The following is an 18,287-nucleotide window of genomic DNA, read 5'->3' on the forward strand; positions in this document are numbered from 1 at the left end:
GTGTGTCTTACCTTCAGTGGCGATGGCAGTGTTGCATTCTTCAAACTCAATAGGACCTGATAATACAGAAAACACTCATTTAGGTTAATTTGCTGGCAGTGCCCTAAACGCATCGCACACACACAACCTATCATCACACACACACAACCTATCATCACACACACACACAACCTATCATCACACACACACACGGCTTGGCAGGAACAGAGGGTCCAGCTTGGCACACACGTTAAACTAAGTGGTCTCTGCTGAACCCAGAGGGCAGACAGGGTCAATGGCAGTGTGTCTGGTAGCCATCAGCAAGATGTGACTTTATCTTGAACCAGGGGAAAATACTACAGCACATAAGATACACTGTAGTGCAGCACACACACACACTACAGCATGTTCCACACACAAACTATTCCTCAGTCACTTCCTCTCTCTCACACACACACACACAAACTACAGCATGTTCCACACACAAACTATTCCTCAGTCACTTCCTCTCTCTCACACACACACAAACTACAGCATGTTCCACACACAAACTATTCCTCAGTCACTTCCTCTCTCTCTCACACACACACACACAAACTACATCATGTTCCACACACAAACTATTCCTCAGTCACTTCCTCTCTCTCACACACACACACAAACTACATCATGTTCCACACACAAACTATTCCTCAGTCACTTCCTCTCTCTCACACACACGCACAAACTACAGCATGTTCCACACACAAACTATTCCTCAGTCACTTCCTCTCTCTCACACACACACACACAAACTACATCATGTTCCACACACAAACTATTCCTCAGTCACTTCCTCTCTCTCACACACACACACAAACTACAGCATGTTCCACACACAAACTATTCCTCAGTCACTTCCTCTCTCTCACACACACACACAAACTACAGCATGTTCCACACACAAACTATTCCTCAGTCACTTCCTCTCTCTCACACACACACAACAGCATGTTCCACACAAACTATTCCTCAGTCACACACACACTACAGCATGTTCCACACAAACTATTCCTCAGTCACTTCCCCTCTCTCTCACATACACTTTCTCATGGACGGACACAGATCTCAGAGACAGAATTTAAGTTCTGCACAACAGAGACCAAACTGCTCTAAAACAACCAATCAACTAAAATGGCACCTGGCATTCAAACTATGCCAGGTGGACAGACAGAACCCACTGACCTGACCTTCAGTACACACAGAATGGCTCATGAGACCACACACACACTAGGCTACACTACACACTGAGTAAACACACACACACACACACACACACACACACACACTACATCATGTTCCACACACAAACTATTCCTCAGTCACTTCCTCTCTCACACACACACACACACACACACTACAGCATGTTCCACACACAAACTATTCCTCAGTCACTTCCTCTCTCTCACACAAACACTTTCTCATGGACGGACACAGAGAGAGCGACCAGAGACAGAATGTAAGTTCTACATAGGCCTACTGTAAACCTGCACAACAGAGACCAAACTGCTCTAAAACAACCAATCAACTAAAATGGCACCTGGCATTCAAACTATGCCAGGTGGACAGACATAACCCACTGACCTGACCTTCAGTACACACAGAATGGCTCATGAGACACACACACACACACACACACACACACACACACACACGCGCTACTGAAAAAGCAGCGGAGAAACCATTTATCTTCTTAAAAGCTAATGCACGACCAGGGCACGGCGCGACCAGGGCACGGCGCGACCAGGGCACGGCGCGACCAGGGCACGGCGCGACCAGGGCACGGCGCGACCAGGGCACGGCGCGACCAGGGCACGGCGCGACCAGGGCACGGGCACAGGGCACGGCGCGCGACCAGGGCACGGCGCGACCAGGGCACGGCACGACCAGGGCACAGGGCGCGACCAGGGCACGACCAGGGCACAACGTCTCCCTCCATGGCAGACCATGGAGGGAGAGAAGAGTGTAGGCCAGCCTCGGGCAAGATTTTATTTCCTTGGCACTAAAATGTCTTGACCTGAAAAAACAAAGCTAATGATATATTAGTGCAGTGTATATGGCAACAGCAGTTCGATGCAGCCTTCCCCAGAGAATGTCAGTTGAGGGCAAAATGCATCGTTCGACATGCGCAGCGCTTGGAGAAGCTCAGGGAAGCGGTAAGTCACGAGAGGCACGCATCACGCCAAGTGACGTCGAAAAAGTACACCAAGTGACGTCGATAAAGTACACCAATCTACTCTACTGTGCAATATCAGGCCCTCTCCGGTTAGCTTTTCACCGCCGGCGAACACACACTGATGTGACTGCTGTTTGTGTGTGCGTGTTCCGTTCCAATTAAAAAAGAATTCCACGCTCATCAAATAACTAGTTCACGAGAGAGACCGAGATCAAGCGAGAGAGAGACCTGCCCACTGCTCCATCCCTAATCCACACAGCATTGACAACAAGCAGGTATAGTTAACTAAGTGAAGAGGGAACCATAACCTCCTACAGTAATCAGCAGTTGCTGGTGTTGCTAAATACCCATAATCACCAATTCTAAGACAATAATAATAAACATATTTGAATAATAATGTCTGAAGACCATACTTAGGCACCTCCACATGAAGACTGACCAAAACGGGCAACAACAATGTAAGCACAGGGCAGGAACCTTTCGCTGACAGCATCCTACATCTGACAATATTTACACACACTGACTACAGCAAAAAACCTACACCAGACATGCCAATCTTACCTAAATCTGCACAGTTGGCATTAGGATCTGTTTAAACATTTCATAAACAGACAGATGACTGTTTATGTAGAGGTTCTTTTATCTTATTCCTCTCTCTGTGAGGGAAGCATGCAGTCACGCATGAGCGGAGGATGGCTTTTTAAATTGAATATGCTTCACATGGAGCTCGGAGCGGGAAAGAGAGAGGAAGAGGGAGAGGGGCAGAGGGGTTTGCGTGTCTGGCTCCCTGCCAGTTGACAGCTCAGCTGGATATCAGTGAACACTACGAACCCCCCTGCCAAGCAGCGTGTCACTTTGAGACTGTTTCTGTGGTAGAAAGTTTATTCAACCTCTCTCTCTCTCAAGGCACAGGATCGGCCATCCGTTCAGCTATTTCATCAAGGGACAGGCAGGTTATTGTTATGACACAGCCTAGGCCGTGGTGAGATCTCTAATGAACAGCTTGATACGGGGAGGAATTCTACAACTGCTTTCAGCCCTCAATTAATTCTGCTGTCAAAACAAATGAAGGCCGGCGCTGTTCAGACACCCCATCTGGACACAGGGGTCAGGGGTCACCGTTTGTATACACACAAACACACCCCTTTGTGTTGCCTACCTGATGTGATGGGCTGCAAGCCCCAGGGTAAGCCACAATGGAAAACACTATATATATTGTAAGATTTCCCTTGCTTACCGTAGCATGTCATAGTTTACACAGAGTCACTGTTGAGCTCTTGATCCCCAAAAGAGCTCGCTTCTGGCTGCTTAGTTCAGTCTGTAGCCTAAACACAGCAACGAGTGTGTTTGTATGAGTGTGTGTATGCGTGCGCGTGAGTGTGTATGCGTGCGCGTGAGTGTGTATGCGTGCGCGTGAGTGTGTATGCGTGCGCGTGAGTGTGTATGCGTGCGCGTGAGTGTGTATGCGTGAGTGTGTATGCGTGCGCGTGAGTGTGTATGCGTGAGTGTGTATGCATGCGCGTGAGTGTGTATGCGTATAGCAAAGCCGTCCTGACCCTGTACTGGCCTGCATGGTGTCACATGCTAACTGGAATGTCCGGCCTGACCTGCCTACCTTTACAGCAGATTACAGCTACTGAGTCTGATGGCCTTCTACCACCTTTTGTTACTGCTCTCTCATTGGCTAAATCTCTCTTATAGGCCTGTCCCCATCTTAAAGACAAGAAGTCACTTTAAAGAAAGTTACCCTAAGTAACCACTGATACAGGGTCAGATTCAGGCATATTGAAGGAATAGGTACAGTGGGGCAAAAAAGTATTTAGTCAGCCACCAATTGTGGAAGTTCTCCCACTTAAAAAGATGAGAGGCCTGTACTTTTCATCATAGATACGCTTAAACTATGACAGACAAAATGAGAAAAAAAATCCAGAAAATCACATTGTAGGATTTTTAATTTATTTATTTGCAAATTATGGTGGAAAATAATTATTTGGTCACCTACAAACAAGCAAGACTTCTGGCTCTCACAGACCTGTAACTTACCTGTCCACAACCTCAAACAGTCACACTCCAAACTCCACTATGGCCAAGACCAAAGAGCTGTCAAAGGACACCAGAAACAAAACTGTAGACCTGCACCAGGCTGGGAAGACAATCTGCAATCGGTAAGCAGCTTGGTTTGAAGAAATCAACTGTGGGAGCAATTATTAGGAAATGAAAGACATACAAGACCACTGATAATCTCCCTCGATCTGGGGCTCCCTGCAAAATGATCACAAGAACGGTGAGCAAAAATCCCAGAACCACACAGGGGGACCTAGTGAATGACCCGCAGAGAGCTGGGACCAAAGTAACATCAGTAACACACTATGCCGCCAGGGACTCAAATCCTGCAGTGCCAGACGTGTCCCCCTGCTTAAGCCAGTACATGTCCAGGCCCGTCTGAAGTTTGCTAGAGAGCATTTGGATGATCCAGAAGAAGATTGGGAGAATGTCATATGGTCAGATGAAACCAAAATAGAACTTTTTGGTAAAAACGCAACTCGTCATGTTTGGAGGACAAAGAATGTTGAGTTGCATCCAAAGAACACCATACCTACTGTGAAGCATGGCGGTGGAAACATCATGCTTTGGGGCTGTTTTTCTGCAAAGGGACCAGGACGACTGATCCGTGTAAAGGAAAGAATGAATGGGGCCATGTATCGTGAGATTTTGAAAACCTCCTTCCATCAGCAAGGGCATTGAAGATGAAACGTGGCTGGGTCTTTCAGCATGACAATGATCCCAAACACACCGCCCGGGCAACGAAGGAGTGGCTTCGTAAGAAGCATTTCAGTCTCCAGATCTCAACCCCATAGAAAATCTTTGGAGGAAGTTGAAAGTCCGTGTTGCCCAGCAACAGCCCCAAAACATCACTGCTCTAGAGGAGATCTGCATGGAGGAATGGGCCAAAATACCAACAACAGTGTGTGAAAACCTTGTGAAGACTTAGAGAAAACTTTTGACCTCTGTCATTGCCAACAAAGGGTATATAACAAAGTATTGAGATAAACTTTTGTTATTTTCCAACATAATTTGCCAAAAAACAAAATCCTACAATGTGATTTACAATTACATAAGTTGCCGCTAACCACTGAAGTGCTTCACCAGTCATACACACTAGCATATGTGTAATACATTGATCTGTAGACGTGATTTGCCTATCATGACAGGTGTGTCTGTGCGTATGGGGAATCTTACCTGGTCTCTCTTTGCCCGTTCCTTTACTGTCAGACAGTTTCTGTATCAAGCCCTCAACAGAAGTGTTCTCCATGTTCCTCTCAAACTCTATACGGACCTGCAGAGGGACAACAACAAACACACAGGGTCATGAGGTGCGCTTCGTTTAACTTGGGGTTGCACTTTCGGGACGATTCCATTGGTTCCATTGTAAAGGGCAAACTGCTGTAAATCAAGTGCAGCTCAAGCATTCTGACGTATTTGACCCAGGTCTGGCATCAGTACAGTGAGGCATCAGAATGGATTAGCCTACATTAAAAGAAAGAAGAACTGATGGCAGAGTGGCAGACACTTGGGCTGAGCTGCTGGGCTGAGCTGCTGGGCTGAGCTGCTGGGCTGAGCTGCTGGGCTGAGCTGCTGGGCTGAGCTGCTGGGCTGAGCTGCTGGGCTGAGCTGCTGGGCTGAGCTGCTGGGCTGAGCTGCTGGGCTGAGCTGCTGGGCAGTCATTGAGTCCATTGAGGAATCACAATGTGGTAGGACCACTGGGAGGTACTTCTGTGATTAAAACATGGCGCAGTGTGTGTGTGTGTGTGTGTGTGTGTGTGTGTGTGTGTGTATCTGCTGTGTGTGTGATAGCTTGTGAGAGTGACAGCTCATGTCCTTGGGGACTGCTCTCTGGGTGCCATGTTTTTAGAATACTCAGGAGGATTGACAAATGCAATATGGCTTTGTGCTTTTCACTTAAGAACAAATTCTTATTTACAATGACGGCCTACCCCGGCCAAACCCAGACGACGCTGGGCCAATTGTGCGCCACCCTATGGGACTCCCAATCACAGCCGGTTGTGATACTGCCTGGAATCAAACCAGGGTCTGTAGTGACGCCTCTAGCACTAAGATGCAGTGCCTTAGACCACTGCGCCACTCAGGAGCCCCTAAAGGACTAGACTACTTTACTACAATTCTCCCTCTAAAGGACTGGACTACCCAACAGTTATTATCTCTCTTGTTTAAAACTATTCTCTGTACAATGTGTCTCTAAGGCCTGTAGAGACTGGCTTACATAATGGTATGGTTTTATTGTTGTGGACAGAGCGGTCTCCTGATGCCCTCTGGGTGCTATCACGGGAAGGATGGTGTTTGTTTACTTTGGATGTTAGTGGCGTGTGTGTCAGAGTGTGAGTGTGTGTCTGTCGGGGGAGAGGGACCAGATAGATGACAAACAGGGACCGACTGGCTATGTCATCTCGCCAAACGATTCAGATGTGCGTGATATGCTGTTGTGTTTACAGTATGTCCACTCACTATCAGAAAAACACAGTGGCAGCTCCCCCAACCCCTCCAGCAAGGCAAGGTGCATTAGCCCCCTACGCCTCGCGGGGGGATGGGGGTTGGGGATGGGCTGCCATGGCAAGGTAGAATGCGCACTCCAGCACACGCAATCTGTCAGGTGCTGCAGCCAGCCAGCCGCTAGCTGCATCCTGCTGCCATGAGGGAACGTGCTGTGATGTCATCACCTGCCTGCGTGTCACACACACACCCAGACACACACAACTGCTCCAACCCGCAGTGATTTTTTACAGATGCACAAACACACACACACACACACCTGCAGTGACTCTGCACAGCATGCAGGCATATTGTCGTAAAGATTTTAAACCAGAATAATAATAATAATATTACTTTCAGTTAAATTATATACATTCTAATATAAATTAATACATGTCATTTAGAAGATGTTTTGATCCACATTCTGCACTAAGGGTGGTCCCAGGAATCAAACCCACTATCCTGGCGTTGCAAGTACCATGCCTCACCAGCTGAGCTAAAGACAACCTCTCTTGGCTACATGCAGTCTCTTTACTTTCCCTCTCTCCCCCCTCTCCTGTCCCCCCACCTCTTTCCCCCCCCTCTCCTGTTACTCCCCCCCACCTCTTTCCCCCTCTCCTGTTCCTCCTCCTCCCCCACCTCTTTCACTACCTCTCCACCCCTCTCATCCCTCTCGCCACCCCTCTCATCCCTCTCTCCACCCATCTCATACCTCTCTCCACCCATCTCATACCTCCTCCTCCCTCCTATGTTCCTCCTCTTTCCCCCTTCTCCACCCCCTCTTTCTCCCTCCTATGCTCCTCCTCCCCCTCTTCCTACTACGTTCCCCCTCTTCCTACTACGTTCCCCCCCCTCTTCCTACTACGTTCCCCTCTTCCTACTACGTTCCCCCTCTTCCTACTACGTTCTCTTCCTACTACGTTCCCCTCTTCCCTACGTTCCCCTCCTTACGTTCCCCTCTTCCTACTACGTTCCCCCTCTTCCTACTACGTTCCCCCTCTTCCTACTACGTTCCCCCTCTTCCTACTACGTTCCCCCTCCTCCTACTACGTTCCCCCTCCTCCTACTACGTTCCCCCTCCTCCTACTACGTTCCCCCTCCTCCTACTACGTTCCCCCCCTCCTCCAGTCTCCCCATCCCCTCTCCTTTGCCTCCAGTCTTCCTTCCTCCCCATCTTCCTCCCTCCCGTCATCCCCCTCTCCTCTGCCTCCAGTCATCCCCCTCTCCTCTGCCTCCAGTCATCCCCCCCTCTCCTCTGCCTCCCCCCGTCATGCCCCCGTCTCTCCTCTGCCTCCCGTCATCCCCCTCTCCTCTGCCTCCCGTCATCCCCCCCTCCTCTGCCTCTGCCTCCCGTCATCCCTCTCTGCCTCTGCCTCCCTGCCATCCCCCTCCCTCTGCCTCCCTGCCATCCCCCCCCTCTGCCATCTGCCTCCCTGCCATCCCCCTCTCCTCTGCCTCCCTGCCATCCCCCTGCCTCCCTCTGCTCTGCCCCGTCATCCCCCTCTCCTCTGCCTTCCCTGCCATCCCCCTCTCCTCTGCCATCCCCCTCTCCTCCTCTGCCCCCCTCTCCTCTGCCTCCAGCCATCCCCCTCTGCCCTCTGCCTCCAGTCATCCCCCCCTCTCCTCTGCCATCCCCCCCTCTGCCTCCTGTCATCCCCCTCTCCTCTGCCTCCTGCCATCCCCCTCTTCCTCTTCCTCCTGCCATCCCCTCCTCTCCTCTGCCATCCCCCCCCTCTTCCTCCTGCCATCCCCTCTCCTCTGCCATCCCCCCTCTTCCTCCTGCCATCCCCCTCTCCTCTGCCATCCCCCCCCTCTCCTCTTCCTCCTGCCATCCCCCTCTCCTCTTCCTCCTGCCATCCCCTCCTCTGCCATCCTCTGCCATCCCCCTCTCCTCTGCCTCCTGCCATCCCCCTCTCCTCTGACTCCAGTCTTCCTTCCTCCCCATCTTCCCTCCTGTCATCCCCCTCTCCTCTTCCTCCCCTCTCTCCCCCCCAGTCTTACCCCATCTTTCTCCCTTCGCTCTCTTTTCCCACCTTCCTCCAGTCTCCCCACGCAGTCTCTGTATACCTCCTGTTCTCTTCCCTCACTCCCATGCAGGTCTCTCTCCCTAAACTTCCTCTCCTCCCTCATGCTGTGGTCTTTAGTGGTTGTCCAGGCTAGAGCAGAAAGAACACGACAGAAGAGAGCTAGGCTAACTAGATAACGGCAGAGCCATGCAGACTGCCAAGCCACTGTTTAGGCCCTAGACACAGGCCCAGTCCTAGACCCAGACCTAAACCCAGCCCCAGGTTAACATAAAACTACACTTCAATGCCCAATAGCCAAACAGTGTGTTTGCCTGGCCGGATATTGTATCTATGTGTGTGTCAATGTGTGTGTGTGTGTGTGTGTGTGTGTGTGTGTGTATTTGAATAGACAGTTTGACGGTTTTGCTCGCATGAGTTAGAGTATCTCATGATAAGCTGTAGACCACACTATCTACCTAGAGAGTTTTCATCTGTATTTTTCGCAGCTGTCTACATACCACCACAGACCGATGCTGGCACTAAAACCTCACTCAATGAGCTGTATTCCGCCATAACCAAACAGGAAAACGCTCATCCAGAGGTGGCACTCCTAGTGGCCGGGACTTTAATGCAAGGAAAGTTTAATCAGTTTTACCTCATTTCTATCAGCATGTAAATGTGCAACCAGAGGGAAAACAATTCTAGACCACCTTTACTCCACACACAGAGACATGTACAAAGCTCTTCCTCCCCCTCCATTTGGCAAATCTGACCATAATTCTCTCCTCCTGATTCCTGCTTACAACCAACAATTAAAAGCAGGAAGCACCAGTGACTCGGTCTATAAAAAGGCGGTAAGATGAAGCAGATGCTAAACTAAAGGACTGTTTTGCTATCACAGACTGTAACATGTTCCGGGATTCTTCCGATGGCATTGAGGAGTACACCACATCAGTCACTGGCTTTATCAGTAAGTGCATCGAGGACGTTGTCCTCACAGTGACTGTACGTACATACCCCAACCAGAAGCCATGGATTACAGGCAACATTCGCACTGAGCTAAAGGGTAGAGCTGCCGCTTTCAAGGAGCAGGACTAACCCAGAAGCTTATAAGAAATCCTGGTATGTCCCCCGATGAAACAAACAGGCAAAGTGTCAATACAGGACTAAGATCGGATCGTACTACACCGGCTTCGACACTCATCGGATGTGGCAGGGTGTGCAAACTATTACAGACTACAAAAGGGAAGCACAGCCGAGAGATGCCCAGTGACACGAGCCTACCAGACGAGCTAAATTACAGATGATGTAATCTCTATTGCACTCCACACTGCCCTTTCCCACCTGGACAAAAGGAACACCTATGTGAGAATGCTATTCATTGACTACAGCTCAGCGTTCAACACCACAGTACCCTCCAAGCTCATCACTAAGCTAAGGACCCTGGGACTAAACACCTCAGGTGGTAAGGGTAGGTAACAACACATCCTCCACGCTGATCCTCAACACTGGGGCCCCTCAGAGGTGCGTGCTCAGTCCCCTCCTGTACTCCCTGTTGACTCATGACTGCACGGCCAGGCACAACTCCAACGCCATCATTAAGTTTGCTGATGACCCAACAGTGGTAGGCCTGATCACCGACAACGATGAAACAGCCTATAGGTTGGAGGTCAGAGACGTGACCGCATGGTGCAAGAACATCAACCTCTCCCTCAACGTGATCAAGACAAAGGAGTTGATTGTGGACTACAGGAAAAGGAGGACCAAGCATGCCCCCATTCTCATCGACGGGGCTGTAGTGGAGCAGGTTGAGAGCTTCAAGTTCCTTGGTGTCCACATCACCAACAAACTAACATGGTCCAAGCACACCAAGACAGTCATGAAGAGGGCACAACAAAACCTATTCTCCCTCAGGAGACTGAAAAGATTTGGCATGGGTCCTCAGATCCTCAAAAGGTTTTACAGCTGCACCATCGAGAGCATCCTGACGGGTTGCATCACTGCCTGGTATGGGAACTGCTCGGCCTCTGACCGCAAGGCACTACAGAGGGTAGTGCGTACGGGCCAGTACATCACTGGGTCCAAGCTTCCTGCCATTCAGGACCTCTATACCAGGAGGTGTCAAAGGAAGGCCCTAAAAATTGTCAAAGACTCCAACCATCCTAGTCAGAGATTGTTCTCTCTGCTACCGCACAGCAGAGGTACCGGAGAGCCAAGTCTAGATCCAAGAGGCTTCTAAACAGCTTCTACCCCCAAGTTATAAAAGACTCCTGAACAGCTAATCAAATGGCTACCCAGACTATTTGTATTGTAAGGTCTACACCTGTTGTATTCAGTACAGGTGACAAAACAAATTTGATTTGATATGGATAGACAGATTTAAGTGTGTTGATGTGCTTGGCAATATGGATTATTTTAAGTGACAGTGTGTGTACAGTGCAATGTCAGAGTGTGTACAGTACATTGACAGTGTGTATATTTGTTAGTCTATAGTTCTGGTACATTAGGTGTACGGTGTACGGTGTGTGTGTGTATGTATGGGCCGAGTTTGCATGTCTGTGGTCTAACTGATGAAGCAGTGTCCCCCCTCCCTCCCTACTACTTGGCATGGTGCTCGCTTGCTCACACAGCCTGGTTTAAAAGGGTATTCATCATTACGTGGGCTTCCTGCGCACACTTTGCCAGCTGTTTGGGAGAGCACTCACCCACCTTTAGGCTCTATTTTACTAAAGCCCAGCCAGGCTAACACTAAACCATGGGCTGCGTCCCAAATGGAACCCTATTCCCTATAGAGAGCCCTATGGGTCCTGGTCAAAACCAGGGCATATTATAGGACATAGGGTACCCTTTGAGACAGAGACAGGCAGTGATGTCTTTCTCCTGTTCAGATGCATGGTAATAACACTGGAGCTTTAGAGCAGAGAGTGGGGCTGTGGCTCCCCCTGTGGACACTGCTGGGACTGCAGCAGCAACTACACACAGTGGAGCAGAGTTTCTTTTTAGTTGTCTATTCTGTCATGTAGTAAAACATCTAGAACATCTAGAATATTTGTAACAGAACCATACCTATGAGAGAACAATATCTATGTATACTGAAGATGTAAAAAAAAAAAAAAAAGATGAACATTGTAATGATCAGTGAGTTATGTACAGCAGAACACAGTAAAGTCCAGTAACATATCCACACAGAGCGAGATGCCTAGTCAGTTGGCATGCTTTGCCTCTGATTGTATGTTGAAGGTGTTTTCGATTGGTTGAGAGGGAGTTTTGATCAGTTTTTAATTGTTTGCTATAAATGGCTGAATGGAAGGCTTCCTGGTTCTCAGTGAAACTATTAGAGTGATCAAAGACTACACTAATTCATCTGACACACAGTGAACCCACTGAGCACTGGGACAGGACACACGCCCCACCCCATGTGTGTGTGCGCGCGTGAGCGTCTGCATTCGTGCAGTGTGTGTGTGTGAGCGTCTGCGTGTACATCCGTGCAGTGTGTGTGTGTGCGTCTGCATCCGTGCAGTGTGTGTGTGTGTGAGCATCTGCGTGTGCATCCGTGCAGTGTGTGTGCGCGTGTGTGAGCGTCTGCGTGTGCATCCGTGCAGTGTGTGTGTGTGTGTGTGTGTGAGCATCTGCGTGAGCATCTGCGTGTGCATCCGTGCAGTGTGTGTGTGTGTGAGCGTCTGCATCCGTGCAGTGTGTGCCGACTCACCTCTCCGATCTGAACGTGTGTCTCGTCAACAGACTGTGTGTATGACTGAATTATATCCTTCATGTGGATGATGTGGCTCTCCTCGATGTCCTGAAACTTCTGGAACACAGAGAGAAAACGTACAGGAGTACATTGGCAGCACATAATCCATTTCCCCTGAGGAGACATAAACCAGAGCAAAACAAATATGCCAGTAGTAGACTTAGGACCTGGAGTTTTCCCTGACCTGATCAGGAACAACTCTGGACATAAGCTGTCATCTATTGAACCAGGACAAAGAGTTCCTGGTCAGGCCAGGAAACCTCTGGGCTCGATCATGGGGAAGGATTTCAGAGAGTCCAGTGTGTACAACAGAACATGTGCACCGTGTCCGATGCAGGAGAAACACTGGGCGGAAAGATCAGTCTTGGATTGATAAAAACACATGTATACATTTCCCTAAAAGAGAAAGACTTCTCCTTTGTGCCCTAACCACTTCCTTCCTGTGTGTCGTCTCTATTTGGGTGGTCTAGAAACAAAGGCACACCAGCACACAGATCCCACTGCAGCACAAGGTGCTAATTATCCAGGGTGGGCCAGCCATGAGATACACAGAGCAGGGCTCATCTCTGGGCTCTGGAGCGGTCTGTGTCTGGGCTCTAAACGATGGTGTTTACTCCCATCCAAGGCTGGCCTTGGCTGGGGAGAGTTTGGGGTAAACCAAGGAGAAGGACTATAAATAATCACAAGCTGGAAAATCACAGCGTGGATAGAGAGGAAGAGGAGTGTGCCTGACTGCATAAACACACACACACACGGATATAGGCAATCTCTTACACACAAACATCCATGATTGCTCCAACAAACACTACCACAGCTAGTGTACACACAAACACGAGACACACAGAGTACATTCACAGGCGAGCACACTTGCGTAAACCCCAACATCCACATCAGCTTACAGTCAGGCCAACCGCAACTGCCAGGCCAACCGCCAGGCCAACCATCAGGCCAGCCCAACCGTCAGGCCAACCGTCAGGCCAGCCCAACCGCCAGCCCAACCGCCAGCCAACCGCCAGCCCATCAGGCCAACCGTCAGGCCAACCGTCAGGCCAACCGCCAGCCCAACCGCCAGCCCAACCGCCAGGCCAACCGCCAGCCCAACCGTCAGGCCAACCATCAGGCCAGGCCAACCGCCAGGCCAACCATCAGGCCAGGCCAACCGTCAGGCCAACCATCAGGCCAGGCCAACCGCCAGGCCAACCGCCAGGCCAACCGCCAGGCCAATACACAAACTGGAAACACACACAAGTGATTTGACAGAAGACACGTGCACCCGTGTGCCATGTTTAGAACTCACATATGCTGAATTTGAGAGCAGCCATAGACTGCTGTTGTCTCTGGGGGAAAACAGAAAATCTGTCCTAACTCAAACCAGTTTGTCCGTGTGGCTCGCTAAAGTGCAGGATACGAACGGTCAAATTCTGTTGTCTGATTTGCATTTAGAGTTTATCTAATCAGTCGTTCAGATGGTTCCAATCAGAGTTTTCCACAATGATTCCGTTGGTGAGGAAATAACACAAGCTGAGACGATGCCGAGCACAGAACACACACAGCATGGAATACTGAACGGTAAACACGCACACACAAGAGCCTTAAAACATGCACACAAAGCTAGAGTACAGTACACCACACACAAAAACAAGAAACTCACAGAAACACATTGTCCTGTGGTACTAGAAAGTGGATGGAATACCAACACAGAAACACACTGTCCTGTGGTACTAGAAAGTGGATGGAATACCAACACAGAAACACATTGTCCTGTGCTACTAGAAAGTGGATGGAATACCAACACAGAAACACACTGTCCTGTGGTACTAGAAAGTGGATGGAATACCAACACAGAAACACATTGTCCTGTGCTAGTAGAAAGTGGATGGAATACCAACACAGAAACACATTGTCCTGTGGTACTAGAAAGTGGATGGAATACCAACACAGAAACACATTGTCCTGTGGTACTAGAAAGTGGATGGAATACCAACACAGAAACACATTGTCCTGTGGTACTAGAAAGTGGATGGAACCAACACAGAAACAACACAGAAACACATTGTCCTGTGGTACTAGAAAGTGGATGGAATACCAACACAGAAACACATTGTCCTGTGGTACTAGAAAGTGGATGGAATACCAACACAGAAACACATTGTCCTGTGGTACTAGAAAGTGGATGGAATACCAACACAGAAACACATTGTCCTGTGGTACTAGAAAGTGGATGGAATACCAACACAGAAACACATTGTCCTGTGGTACTAGAAAGTGGATGGAATACCAACACAGAAACACATTGTCCTGTGGTACTAGAAAGTGGATGGAATACCAACACAGAGTCCTGTGGTACTAGAAAGTGGATGGAATACCAACACAGAAACACATTGTCCTGTGCTAGTAGAAAGTGGATGGAATACCAACACAGAAACACATTGTCCTGTGGTACTAGAAAGTGGATGGAATACCAACACAGAAACACATTGTCCTGTGGTACTAGAAAGTGGATGGAATACCAACACAGAAACACATTGTCCTGTGGTACTAGAAAGTGGATGGAATACCAACACAGAAACACATTGTCCTGTGGTACTAGAAAGTGGATGGAATACCAACACAGAAACACATTGTCCTGTGGTACTAGAAAGTGGATGGAATACCAACACACAAACCCACACCTGTGCAGTTTCAGCCATCTTCTGTTCAAACTCGGACTTGGCTGTGGCATATTTTTCCACAAAGCCCTTGTAGGTTTCCGTGGCTTTCTTGGCCTTCACTCCAGCCTGCAGAGATCAGAGACAGACAGACAACAGGAAAATGGCCATCTGTTTTCACGTGTCACCATCAGCCTCAGTCACATAGTCCTCTATGGAGCACCAGATCTCACCCGAGCAGACACCCATGTGATTCAGAAACAGATTGAGGGAAAAATATACATTTATTCTGGCATGAAGTACTACTACTCATCTACGTAATGACAGACAGGTGATATGGTAAGATAAGGAGATACAGAGAACGGGATAGTGATAGGTCATCTACAGCTGTACCTGTGATCTCCCACCTCACATCTCTCTGTGTTGCTCTCTCCTAGTGTAGTTTAGTCTAGTGTACAGTACCTTGTTTTCATCTCTGTGTTGCTCTCTCCTAGTATAGTTTAGTCTAGTGTACAGTACCTTGTCCACATCTCTCTGTGTTGCTCCCTCCTTGCGGAGCCTCTCCTGCTCCACAGTTTTGGCGTTGTAATTCTCCTTGGACTTCTGTAAGGCTACTCCGGTGGTCTGTATGGTCTGGACTGATTCCAGTGTGGACGCCACCTCCTCCTTGGTCTGAGTAGGACAGAGGAAGACAGCAACCATTGAAACAAACACATTCATTTTACTGTCCTTGTATGAAAAGCCCATGATTGAAACCACTAAATGGAAGCAAAGATCATTATAAATGGTAGAAAGTAGCTTAGCTAAAACGGCAACTTGACATTCTGTGTGTGTGTGTGAGTGAGAGAGAGACAGTGTTGTGTGGAAGCCTTTTTTGTTATGCTGAAAGCTCAAACCCAACTCTGCTAATTCACAGGCAGTGATTGGTTAGTTAGACCTGCTGACACATACATGCCATAGGAGGTGAGGCTCCGCTGGTTACTGCAGGCAGGATAGAGAACACACACATTCTCTCCAGAATCAGTAGAATCACTCTACAGAAACTCTTCCCCATAGCAGTGACTGAAAGAAGTCTACTTTATTGAGCTCCAGAGGGTAAATATAGGTTATCACTAGCAGCAGCCTACACAGGCAGAGCACAGACACCAGCAAGGACAGACTAGTTGATGCAGCAGGTAACCTAGTGGTTAAGAGTGTTTGGCCAGTAACCGAAATGACGCTGGTTCGAATCCCCGAGCTGACGGTGAAAAATCTGTCGATGTGCCATTGAGCGAGGTACTTAACCCTAATGGCTCTTGTAAGTCGCTCTGGATAAGAGGATCTGCTAAATGACTCAAATGTCAAATGTAATGCCTACAGGAACAAATTGGCGTGTTGTGTTGTGTGATTCTGCCTGCCGGGCTGTTTGTGGGTCTGGGCTTGTTATAAGGAAACAATGTGTGGTGTGGTGTTTGGTTCTCCGTCCCGCACCTTTTTGTGGGCCTTGGCCTGGTCATCCACGTACTTCTGCACGTCTTTGATAAGCTCCTGTAGCTTCCTCACCAGCTCCAGGTGGCAGCTGGCCAGCTTCTCTGTGGACGTCTTAATCACATCCCACACCGGGGCAAACGTCCTGCAGCACACAGACTTTATTAACTGGAGATCAGTAGATCATTCATTCTGCGAAGACTGGTCTTATCATTAAATAGGGAGGGTTGATATAGGACAAACTTCTCTTTTCACCTGACGCACGAGGGTGTGTGTGTGTGTGTGTCTTACCCGAGCTGAGAGAAGTTACCAGCTGACTTGGCAAGTTTGGTCATTGACCTGGCATAGACCTCTTCTATGGTAGCCCTAGAGGGTCAAAGCACAGAACGTCATTACCTTAATCATTTTTACCTAATGAATCAGTAACCTCATTCATTATGCGTTCCAAATGACACCCTATTCTCTATTTAGCACAATACTTTTGACGAGGGACATTTGTGATTCAACTTTCCTCTAGTGAATTAGGTCAACCATAATAAATCCATCAACACAGCACTAAAACCCTCAAATCATCTACCGGTTGGAAGGGGTTCCATTGAGTGTTTACAACAAGTACTATACATGTAAGTCAAGGCCCAAGACAACTCCACACCCACTGAACACTCACAAACACTTGGAACATAAACGTTTGAGTGTTAGTCAAAGCAAAGCCCAACCAAGTGGAGAGCTCTGTTCATCAAGGTCTCCCATTTAGTGTAATGTCGAAGCACAGAGAAGACATTCCCTCCCATCCCTCGTCATCCCTCGTCATCCCATCACTCGTCATCCCCACATTCTCCTGCATGGAAGTGACAGAAGTAAAATCTTAAATCATTGTTTTAGTGGAGGCCTGAATAATGCATATGTGATTTACTTAACCTCCCACTGCAGTCAGGTCACCACAGGACGGTCAGGCAGGGACAACCAGGGGCAAGCACACACACTCACGCATTCACAGGGAGGCACAAGCGCACGCACGCAAATACAGAATGAACGCACGATCTCACTTTACTAACTGATAGTGTAACTTACATGTACACATGGCTTCTATCTCACTTTACTAACTGATAGTGTAACTTACATGTACACATGGCTTCTATCTCACTTTACTAACTGATAGTGTAACTTACATGTACACATGGCTTCTATCTCACTTTACTAACTGATAGTGTAACTTACATGTACACATGGCTTCTATCTCACTTTACTAACTGATAGTGTAACTTACATGTACACATGGCTTCTATCTCACTTTATTAACTGATATCAGTGTAACTTACATGTACACATGGCTTCTATCTCACTTTATTAACTGATATCAGTGTAGATGCAGCAGAACTTTACCAAAGGTTTGTATAAGTTCTTCTTGACAGGTTACCATGGCAAGTTACCATGGTTTGTCATCCTTATTGCCATCATCATTTGTAACACCCTCATCACAGGAAAATTACATCGTCCAGTTCCCAAAACCACAACTAAAGGCAAATAAGGATTCCCATTGGTATATGAACATTTATGAACAGGTGACGTGGTTCATTCGGCCCATAGGCTTCTCCCCCTGAACACACACATAACTCCAGAGAGTAAAAGCTCTCCAAGTGTGTAAATACACTCTGGGCCAAGACAGCTCTCCC

The 18,287-nt window shown here is 48.4% G+C and overlaps 1 protein-coding gene across 10 annotated transcripts in view; it reads right to left on the bottom strand.

Moving 5' to 3' along the window:
- The window catches only part of LOC112237858 (F-BAR domain only protein 2), a 90,483-nt gene that overhangs the window by 40,797 nt on the left and 31,399 nt on the right, over window positions 1–18,287 (bottom strand). For 8 of the 10 annotated variants that reach the window (XM_042302510.1, XM_042302509.1, XM_042302508.1 and 5 more), the window contains exons 3-9: window positions 16,906–16,980; window positions 16,618–16,759; window positions 15,667–15,819; window positions 15,172–15,276; window positions 12,458–12,556; window positions 5,435–5,531; window positions 12–56 (exon numbers count right to left, since the gene is read on the bottom strand). In XM_042302510.1, coding sequence (XP_042158444.1) covers window positions 12–56; window positions 5,435–5,531; window positions 12,458–12,556; window positions 15,172–15,276; window positions 15,667–15,819; window positions 16,618–16,759; window positions 16,906–16,980 — 716 coding nt within the window. The remainder of the gene's footprint in view (window positions 1–11; window positions 57–5,434; window positions 5,532–12,457; window positions 12,557–15,171; window positions 15,277–15,666; window positions 15,820–16,617; window positions 16,760–16,905; window positions 16,981–18,287) is intronic. The other 2 variants (XM_042302506.1, XM_042302512.1) reach the window with 2 other exon arrangements.

The sequence above is a fragment of the Oncorhynchus tshawytscha genome, linkage group LG20 (genome assembly GCF_018296145.1).
Source record: "Oncorhynchus tshawytscha isolate Ot180627B linkage group LG20, Otsh_v2.0, whole genome shotgun sequence".
Classification (NCBI taxonomy): domain Eukaryota; kingdom Metazoa; phylum Chordata; class Actinopteri; order Salmoniformes; family Salmonidae; genus Oncorhynchus; species Oncorhynchus tshawytscha.